The sequence below is a fragment of the Aaosphaeria arxii genome (assembly GCF_010015735.1).
Source record: "Aaosphaeria arxii CBS 175.79 unplaced genomic scaffold BU24scaffold_10, whole genome shotgun sequence".
NCBI classification, from domain to species: Eukaryota; Fungi; Ascomycota; class Dothideomycetes; order Pleosporales; genus Aaosphaeria; species Aaosphaeria arxii.
The window spans coordinates 1,296,319-1,306,826 of NW_022983483.1; the positions used below are offsets into that span (position 1 = coordinate 1,296,319).

The 10,508-nt window shown below is 46.3% G+C and overlaps 4 protein-coding genes across 4 annotated transcripts; all 4 read left to right on the top strand.

Moving 5' to 3' along the window:
- Positions 1-349: 349 nt before the first annotated feature.
- BU24DRAFT_427393 (arad-like aldolase/epimerase) lies at positions 350-1,612 on the top strand. The gene has a single exon (XM_033529216.1). It carries the CDS (start codon positions 585-587, stop codon positions 1,494-1,496), a length of 912 nt encoding a protein of 303 aa, XP_033379518.1. The 5' UTR covers positions 350-584; the 3' UTR covers positions 1,497-1,612.
- A 224-nt stretch (positions 1,613-1,836) lies between these two features.
- Positions 1,837-3,725, top strand: BU24DRAFT_454660 (uncharacterized protein). The gene is made up of 6 exons (XM_033531330.1): positions 1,837-2,314; positions 2,369-2,516; positions 2,590-2,761; positions 2,824-3,018; positions 3,087-3,197; positions 3,272-3,725. Exons 1-6 carry the CDS (start codon positions 2,108-2,110, stop codon positions 3,468-3,470), a joined length of 1,032 nt encoding a protein of 343 aa, XP_033379519.1. The 5' UTR covers positions 1,837-2,107; the 3' UTR covers positions 3,471-3,725.
- A 1,298-nt stretch (positions 3,726-5,023) lies between these two features.
- Positions 5,024-6,268, top strand: BU24DRAFT_472320 (uncharacterized protein; the record flags this gene model as incomplete). The annotated part of the gene is made up of 4 exons (XM_033532733.1): positions 5,024-5,378; positions 5,466-5,592; positions 5,647-5,802; positions 5,998-6,268. The coding sequence occupies 4 exons, from the start codon at positions 5,024-5,026 to the stop codon at positions 6,266-6,268; spliced, it is 909 nt and encodes a 302-aa protein (XP_033379520.1).
- Positions 6,269-8,976: 2,708 nt separating this feature from the next.
- Positions 8,977-10,263, top strand: BU24DRAFT_413859 (ISP domain-containing protein; the record flags this gene model as incomplete). Its single annotated transcript, XM_033526181.1, has 2 exons — positions 8,977-9,800; positions 9,852-10,263. The coding sequence occupies 2 exons, from the start codon at positions 8,977-8,979 to the stop codon at positions 10,261-10,263; spliced, it is 1,236 nt and encodes a 411-aa protein (XP_033379521.1).
- Positions 10,264-10,508: the final 245 nt, after the last annotated feature.

The following is a 10,508-nucleotide window of genomic DNA, read 5'->3' on the forward strand; positions in this document are numbered from 1 at the left end:
AGATCCTATTAGTTGGAAGTAGAAGTACTAATCACTCCATGATATATGCCTACCTAGGTAGTCTAACAGCATGTTGACCTGTAGTGGCACTGATTCGGACATCAACAGGAGCCATATCACACCAATGCATTGCCTCTTTCACCGCACCGTCTACCTACGGATGTTCTGAACCAAAGTTTCAATCATCCAAAATTCGCACATCAAACGTGTTCCTAGACCTTTACACAGGAAGAGAAGTGATTCCTGAATATCACGTGCAAGAGACGCCCGAGTATACTATGATAGGGAGAGATCGGCATACCCCGCGCCTTATCGATCGGCGAATCGCGTGATGAAGAGAACATAACTACATACCTCATAACTACAACTACGAAATACGTGTAGTCATCTATCGAACTTACAAGTGTTCCAATCTCTTCCTCGCTAGAACATCTCCAGAACATATATAGTCATCCCCCACGACTTCAGAGGAAAGCGAAAGGAAGAAGGGAAAGCTGAATTGAGTCCGCGGGAATTGGCGAAAAGAGTACGGAATTATCAAAATCAACATTCTCCCATCAATACCACCATACGACTTTCTCAAAATGTCACCATCTGCGGACCTCCCGACGCCCCCTCTTTCCTCATGTACCAAAGTTGAATCCAAACAAGCTTCTAAAACTCCCCTTCAATTGATATCACAGGGCACGCCCCTTCCTTCAATTCCCACATTCCTATCCTTCGCATCCCACCGCGCGGCCATCCTCTCCCACATGGCAGGAGCATTCAGAGTCTTTGCACGGAAGGGGTTCACAGAAGGGATGTCCGGCCACATATCTGTCAGGGACCCAGAATACCCCCACCTCTTCTGGACGAATCCTCTGGCAAGACACTTCGCTCTGCTCCGGGCCTCGGATATGATTCTCCTCGATTACGACGGAAAGGTCGTCGGCGGGAACACATCTCGCCCGGCCAACGGCGCGGGCTTCCTCATCCACAGCGCGCTACACAAGGCGAGGGAGGATGTCAACGCCGCGTGTCATTGCCATGGAAAAGCAGGAAAGGCGTGGAGTGCGTTCGGCAAGAAGTTGGAAATGATCAATCAGGATATATGCTACATGTACGGCGAGGCGCAGGGAGTATACGAGGATTTCGGGGGCATCGTTTTCGAAGAGGAGGAGGGTAGAAAATTGGCGAGGGCGCTCGGGGAGAAGGGGAAGGGATTGGTGTTGAAGAACCATGGGTTGTTGACGGTGGGTGGAACGGTAGATGAGGCTGCGTATTTATACACACTCATGGAGCGATCGGCAGAGGTACAGTTGATGGTCGAGGCAGCGGCCGCTAATGGGTTGAAGAAGATCATCGTGGACGATGAAGCGGCCGAGTATACGTTTAGGATGGCGAGTGATCCCGAGACCTTGTATTGGGAGTTTCAGCCAGACCTCGAGTATGAGGTTGAGCTCATGGGCAATGTTTTCGATGACTTTGATGAGGAGAAGGCATTGTTTTGTAGCTAGATTGTGATTCGGCTTGTCCTCGGGAAACCAAATGTACACATTATACTTCCAATGGGTGCATGTAGCATTCAACATACTAGATAAAGGCTAGCACACCAAGGTACACTGATTTGGCCCAAGTTTTCTCTGTGCATGATCGTGTCTGCCTTGATAAAGTGAATCAATGATCCTTGATATACATCTGGACTCATTCCCAAGTTGTGAGTTTACTGTTTGGGGACAATGATTATGTTTTCAATGTTAGAATCGGGTGAGAATCGTGTAACAAACAGGAAGGAAACGGTAACTCGTGCGTTTGTTCACTCTGCTATCACCGATTCTTCACCTTCACCCCATCAGTCTTGGTAGATCAAGCCGATGATTGGCCACTCCGTATTTTCAGTGAACTTCAGACTCTAAATACCACCAATGTGATTGTGATACCATGCGAGAGATCACTTATCGTCTTCACCTTCCCTCCGACCAGTCTCAAGGTGAAGTTCGAAGAGCTCTCACCGTTGAAGTTGGGTCCTAGCGCAACCTAGCCACCCGACGCAAACAACTTTCCACCTTTTCCGAATACTGCCAATGATCCGACCAAGACAGACACTCATCAACAAGACCTTTGCGCAATGTCTTCCCAACCTTCGATGCCTCCTTTCGCCAGTGTGCCTCCGTTCTCCGCGATGCCTCCTTTCCCCGATAGGCCGCCGCATTCGAGGTCGCCAAAATACGGCCGGTACTTGACACCGATGGGAGTAACGGTGGTAATCGCAATATTCTTCCTGATATTGCGATTTAGCTACAAGCTCACGAGAAAGAATTTGGGTATTGCGTTCGTAAGTGAAGGATTAGCTTCGGCTTAGGGACCCAATGACTGATGGTGGTTTAAGGACGATACAATTCTACTCACCGCAACCGCCATCTCTCTGTTTCTGACCTATGATCAATTTGGACTCTACTTCCTTGGGTTTGGTCGTGATGTGGAACACCTTACCCCAGATCAAATGCTCTACGATAAAAGGAAGAACAAACTGACAAGTGGGTGTGATCGCATATTGCTGTTTCCGGCACAGTGGCTCCTCCTCTTCAAGTTTGCTAATTCGCCATCTAGTCATATTATACTCGGTCACGCCATTATGCAATGCCCTCATTCGATGCTCGCTAGCAGTGGGTTACCTCCGGGTCTTCTCCATCCATACCAGCAAGAGATTTTGTTATCCGTTTTGTGGAGCTAATCTGGCCTGGGCTGCTTGCGCAAGTGTGGCATCCCTCGTACAGTGCGCGTAAGTATTGTGACCCAAACGTCCATTTAACCGTCTATGATGGGGCTGATCAAACAATAAAGGCCTGTCAAAGGGCACAACAATGCCGAGCTTTCGACCGATTGCCAAAGCGCGCATATCGTGGAACTATTCCTTATAATCTCAAACGCCATCTTCGATTTCATCATCTATGTATTGCCAGTTATCTGGCTCCGGAAGATAAGGATACCTAGATGGAAGCGAGCTTTACTCATTGCGGTCTTTGGCTCTGGAATGAGGTAGGCAGTTCCCATCAACTTGAGGAGTGAAGAAGCTACCGTATCATATGCTAAGAATTCCCTGCTAGTAACATTGGGCTATCCGCCTTCCGAATTTCTCTCGTCGCCCAGGGAATCTTGCGAGAGGATAAGGATTCCAAAATCTTGCTTGCCAATGTGGCAAGAATCGTGGGCACACAGTAAGCGAGAAACCCAATGCTAATAGACTTGTAACCCAGCGCCTGCAATGAGTGCAATACTGACAATTGAACAGCATCGGAATCATCTGTGCTTGTCTTCCTTATCTACGATTCATCGCCGATGTCAGCAGTTTGATCGTATCGTACTATAAAAAGCTCAGAGGCGAACGCAACGATGGATCCTCGAGCAACACGTTGATGCCGAACAATGTGAGAGCACAAGCACGATCTGATGTTTTACTGCATGGGGTTGAGTTGAAAGATTGGGTCTAGATTGTGGAGAAATTGTACTGTAGCTGGATTAGCTATCTGGGGTAATTTTGTTAAGCGGCGTTCTTTGCCTGTGAGCTTTGCCTGCTTGCTATACGTTGACTTCGTCATTGGTCATGATGGTTTTCGTCATGACCTTTCAACAATGCATGCAGTTTTACCCTGTATCAGACGGCCTAGAACCTGGATTTTCAAATCTAATATGTGTACATTTTAGCTGTACTCATCTAGATGTTTTTAAGAGAAGGCCTGGGAGAGGGAGTACTATACAGGTACCGAGAACTAAATAACTGGCGCTACAATAATGTAAGACTGTATTACGCCCACGAGCTAAGATTGTCCACGAACCTAATGAGTCTATGGTAGTTGTTAGAGGTAAGATAACAAAGCTGTCCACTGTCATTGGGAGCAGGCCTGGAAACATCAGCTATCGTATTATGCCGTTCAGGCGGCGTTGATCGTAGCAACATTGTCTTAATTCATGTAAGCTATCTTGTTGGGTGACGTTCAAGACGATGAACGTCAATGCAAGCTTGATACCTTTCGATATCTTCCTGTGCAACCAATCTACACTAATCCATCCCATCCCATTCGTGTAAAGCCAAGGCTTTACTCACCACTACCGACATGTATAGCATTTGATAGAGATCTGCCAAAAGAAACCACGGCACGGATATGTGCCACGCGCATAAAGAAGATGGAGTATTTTCATATATTTGGTATCCCACATGAAGAGCTTCCTCCATGAGCAAGCAGTCGATACTACGAGTACTACTCGTGATAACCATCAATAATTTCTCATTAAGCTGATTTCCATCAACGGCTCCGTTCTATTGGCTCTGGGTGGCTTTCCCGCGAGAGCCAATCATGAGTTTTGACGCTAAACTGTTTCGAAACTCATACTGGCTGATGTCATAATATCAATCATTAACAATGAATTGATGACCTTGGGGTTCATTTCAATTTGCCAATATTTAAATCGTTGATGTCGAGTTGCTGTTTAGTATATGTGTTTGATCCGATGGCCTTAGTATATGGGTTTGATCCGATGATCTCAATATTACCCTCAGGTTTACTAAGAGCTCTACGAGCTAGTTATATGGATTCATTCAATTCCCTATCCCCCTCTACTCATCCGCCTCTACATAAGGTAACAAATAGCCCCTCCAATCATACTCATCGACCAAGCGTATGGATTTGAGAGATAGATTTTGACATGTTGAATAATGTTGTGATTGGCGCATCGGGATCGGCGCAATAAAAGCAGTGGATCACCGAAAGACCCTCACCGTCACTTGTTCTGTTCTACCATCCCACCTCGGTAATGTTCTCGCCAAAAGCGTTCCTTTGAGTTCTTCTAGCAGAATTTACATGAAAAGCAATCCCAATGGAGCGCCCCCGTGCAGCAGAATCTCCATCATCTGAGGCACCTCAGACGAGCAAGGTCGCAATACCACGACTAAAGCAATGGAAATTGCAGTGTTTGTCTTCCTGGCCCTCTACCTTAGGAGATCAACCCTGCAACCAAAAACCCTTCTGAAAGCTGCCGCGCGGACATGATTCGACCCGATTCCGGCATTTCAATCGGCACGCAAAATTACAGTTCCTTCTTCGAGGCCCGGATACGCCTGGGATTTATCACACAAAAGGCACAATCTGTACTGCACTCGCCCATAATGGACATTCACCCACGCCAGAATCTGGAGAACACAATCGCACTGTTTAGGACCGAGCTTGGTCAGTGGGCGCGATCGACATTTCCTGATGGCACCATTCTGCATCAGGCTTTAGTTGCAAAATCCAGAGATACAGGGTTTCTTCAGGATCATTATATACTGGCATTTTCTTATTACAGTGCCGAGATCCTTATCAGCAGACTGTGCATATGTGCCTTCCCAGATACCAGTACAGGTACAACTGTTGAATAAGGCCAATTGAAACAGGGAATGGGCGAATTCTGTGTGCGAGCTGCATAGGAAATGTCTCTGCTGTTGCCAGATGTTCCAGACACCACTTGGATATATCGGAATGGCCCATGGTGGTGCATCGTCTACAACATACTGCAAGCTTGCACCGCGTTTCTGCTGGACATCTCAAATCAAGCCATTTATTCAAGGACAGGCAGGTACGACTGCGCAAGGTCTTTGAAGAAAATGATAATATGGCTAAGAGCTATCAGTCTGGAAGATGATGCCGCAAGCAAAGCATACGCAGTCATGTTGGATATGATGAGTGTATGCGCACCAAGGAGCGAACATTTCGCGGATCTATTCAAAGACAAACAGAAAGATCCGCAGAAGCCTTTTAATACTTCTCCACAGAATCCCTCGCAAGAGTAAGGTCAGTGGCAGGGGCAACAAGTCTATCAGGTGCAAGATCCGGTGTCTGGGAGCTCATCCAACCGCCACGACAGTGTAGCTAATTCCCTTATCGACCCAAAGTTTTCCACAACAGCCTATCTAGAGCCAAATAGTGTGCAAACTATCGCCAGACCTGACACCGACCTTTCGCACCTAGCTACCGAATATAGTCTTCACGACCCGCCATCCATGCCCCGATATAGGAGGATGTCCTCACACATGGGTAACCCACTCTTCTCCAGACAATTCGAGCCGCCTGATACACTACTGTATCCGGTACAATGCAATCAAGTCCAAGAACCGCTATATAGCGATCTTCAACTATCAGGAACGTTTGCGACAAGTGCTAATACGTCCCGGATGTCCGCGAATTATCCCCTATTGAACCAAATAGGGAGCGGCACGAGTGGGGATTGGATTGGCGATTATGGACTGGCTTAGATACAAAATTACGCTCTATTTGAACAATGCCTGGGTGAGAGGACGGAAGAGACTACGGCAATGCTTAGACTCAAGCTTCCTCTTACGGCCATTCCTCGACTGATCCTGATGCCCATGACCATAAGCGAAGTCGACAATGAGTGCGTCCCACATTGGATGGAACGCGTGCGAAGGATACAACCCTAGCTGTCTATTGCTAAGAAATGGCCAAGGCCGAAGGTTTTCGTTGTCAATAGGCCGCATGCTGAACAACTACCAATTTTGCTTTTCAAGGTGTATGTACGCGCCCATAGTACTGGGCCGTGATACAAGATGTTTTTGTCAAGTTCGGTATTTAACAGATGCTTCTTAGTAGTCGATGTTTTGATCCAACATTGATGCACCATTATCTGCGATTCAGTCATCTTACCAATATTATTCTATCACACCATATAGTGAATTCAGAGCAGATTCACTTCTTCGGAAGACTTCTAAGCTCAGTTCAGGTAGAATCGATAATTTAATGGACAAACTCGTAAGTCATTAGCTAGACACTTTTCCAATGTTTCGTACGACGATAATTTCAGGAGTTTCATGTTCGAATCACAGTTTCCCAACGCCAATTTCTCACTTCAGATTTCGGTGCCGTCCACCTTGTAGAGCTACAAAGATTGGCCACGTACATCATTAAGCTGGAGTACATAGTCACACAAACAAATTCCCACCTAATTAATTGTACGGAGTATATTAATCAATTAAATGTGGTGGGGTTGTTTGAACGCCACCTTGGAAGTTGCCTGTCCCCCTTACCGTAGCCCGGACTTTCATTTGCTTGAGGGAAGAAATTTCCGTTTACACATTGTACTGAGCCTTGTAGGGCCCGAATCGATCCTGAACCTCTGGTTTAGCTCACATTTATTTGATGATTCTGGAGCCGTGAGATATGAAACTTTTGAAGTGGCTAACGCAGTACTTCACACTTTGTTATAGTTAATTTTTTTTAGAACAAACCCTGAGCAAGCTCCGATAGTCCCGTATGGAATTACTGGCCTGATATGCAGAAATCATTGCCAAGGCCGATGGAAATTGCTTCCGCTGTACATAGCCGTCCAGAGAAGCACAGGCGTTGAGTATCATTCCCCTAGCAAAAGAACGGAGACTCCTGCGTTACAGGAACAGTGTTACTAGGAAAGCTCCGATGCAAGTTCTCGTTCCACTATCATGAATGCTGAATCTTGGCTGGTTTGGATATCGCCCACAACAGAATTATAGCATAGATATCTCAAAGAGTAGAGTACAACCTATCGGTAGCTTGACGAAGTCTTCGTGTACGCCAGTCCTGGGGTGTACAAACATGTTAACCTGATCATCCGAGTGGAGTCCATAGCCACACGAAGATGTTTCATGAGGCCCATACTCTCGTTGTACTTCATTTTGAATATAGTGATAGCCGTGCAACACTGCCTCGTAGTTGTGATAAAGTCCAGACTAGGGTCGCGGTACTGCTCACCTTAAGAAGTGTACCAATGATTACTGCCATGGACTCTATAACAACATCCCCATATCTACATTCTGCATGCCATATAAACGCTGTCGTGTATACTTCATAATTAGAAGCGTCATATATTGACCGTCTAAATCGATTGTGGTTTTTCACAATGTCGGCAACCGGACCGTGTGCCGATATGAGCTACGGCTTAGGAGTACGGATTTCATCTCCTCGTGTAGATGGATCCTCTTACGAAAGACTGATTTGGCCAAACCTTCCTGCATTGTATTACTGACAAGAATATGTATCAGTGGATTGGGTTACGGAGATCTGAGGAGCCGAGTATAATTCTTTCTCTTTCCGGTATGTGATTCCAACCTACGAGGTGGAAAGTTCGTGATACTGTCCAGCAGTTGAGAAATGTATGTCATTATTTCAAATGCGATAATCATCGAATTGGTAGTCGGCAAGTTGAACGATACCCTCATGTAACTGGATCAATAATGCACTCTTATCTGAATGTCTCCTTAGCTGAAGTTGCATCCTTCACCTGAAGCCAACTAATAAACTTGAGGTACAATAATGGGCTGGAGGGAAGCCGTGGGGGCCCGTTATCATTCCATTGGTACGAGGTATGGGCAGCCATGATCATGCGACGCCTTAATGAGGAAGACATAGGTAATGCTTATTGGCATTACCACAGCGTGAGGCGCATCTTCGTTGGGAAAGAAAATGTTCTATTTTGTAGTGGTAGTGATTATCATGGGGCCCTGATTGGCCCAAAGCTTACGCGAATGATCTCTCCATATGGTTAGATTGCTTTCTGTTAAAAAGTACCTCTTTCGGCATAGGTTATGGAACTGTAGTACTGTTCGCAGGACTTTGAGATAATGCTACAGCGAATCATAGCAGATGGATTTTCCTCGAAAGCCATGATGGTCAATTTCCTGTTGCTGAATGCTCGTTTCAGCGCATCGTATCGCCACTATCGCCATCCCGCGGTTTCTGGATCCTCCCCGCAATGCATCCATTCACTCCCTTATTCAATAATGGTTCCTATGACCCCATAGGGCTAGTTGACCCTTATCATACCTATCAAGTGATTCAAATGATGCGTGTACAATGTAACATATAAGTATAGGATCTATTGCCCACATCATCTCATCGTCCAGCAATTCAACAACAGATACTTCTGCAGTCCAACTACAGCTCAATTATACATACCACTCTCCGCATCAATATGTTACATTACTTCCGCTATGGCAAAGATGCCACCAAGGTAGAGACTCCTGCCGCAAGCACCCCCGTTCGGGCTTTGCCTGCTTCTTGGTACACCTCCCCAGAGATGTATGAGATGGAACGTCGGGCAATCTTCGCAAAGCGTTGGCTCTTCATTACTCACAAGTCTCGTCTTCAAAAGGCGGGTGATTGGGTGCGCTACACCCTTGCTGGCTACGACTTTTTCCTCATCCGGGATCGCAAGGACAACATCAATGCTCTCCATAATACGTGCCGGCATCGTGCGTACCCCGTGATCGACAAGGAGGGAGAAGGAAATGCACAGATACTTGCCTGCAGATACCATGGCTGGTCTTATGGTCTTGGTGGAAATTTGGCTAAAGCGCCAGGTTACGAGAAACTAGCAGGATTCGATAAAAGCCAAAATGGCCTTCATCGCATCCACGTCAAAATCGACAAGAATGGGTTCATCTGGGTCAACATGGATGCAAAGGAGGTCCCAGAGGTGCCATGGGAGGAACATTTCCGAAACGTTGATGTCCAAGCTCGTTACGAAGGCTACAACTTCGATGATTACGTCCTTGACCATACATACGAACTTAACGGCGACTACAACTGGAAGATCGCATCGGACAATTTCAATGAGTGCTACCACTGTCCTACCACCCATCCGGATATTCCTGCCTTCCTTAACCTGGATTCTTTTGATAGCGACGTCAAGGATGGGCACATTCAACACCACTGCGTTGCCACCAAAGAGCAAATTGAGAAGGGACTGAACGTCCATAGTACTTACTACTTCCCCAATGTATCAATGAGTGTCTCGTAAGTGCTCGCCCATTCATCTCAAAGTCGATTAATTACTCACGTTATCAGGCGGCATTTCCTTATGATCCAAAAGTTTATGCCCAAGGGACCTCAACAGTCCATTATGGCGTACGAAGTCTATCGCAACAAGAACTCGTCCGATGAGGATTTCCATTTGATCGCCGACATGTATGCACGTGTAATGGGTGAGGACAAAGTTCTCTGTGATAAAGCTCAGAAGAATCTCGACCGTGGCGTGTTTGTCAATGGCCAACTCCACCCTCAATTCGAGAAAGCACCACTTTTCTTCCAGAACACGGTTCGAGCCGTCATCACGGAACATTTCAACAAGGAGAAGGCTGCGGGACATGAGATCAACGCAGCAAAGAGCGTGCAGACTGACTCTAAAGAGACGGAGTCGGATGAAGCAATATGCGCAGGTATTGCATGTGGAACGCAGAAGGAGGTCCTCGCTTGGTAGAGTATCAGACTGCCGAGAGAGGGAACAGGCATGATCAGCAACAACTTTACAGATCCTTCATTTCAAATTAGCGGTTCCATAGTTTTTCGGGTATGGCGTAATATTATTTGAGTATATATGACATCGTTGCTCTGATTCCTGCATTAATGGTCACAACGTATTTAAGGGGGCCTGCTACTTTAGTATTGGGTTGAGTAATGACGAAATTATATTGATATCTGAATACACAAAGTAACGTCCCAAGG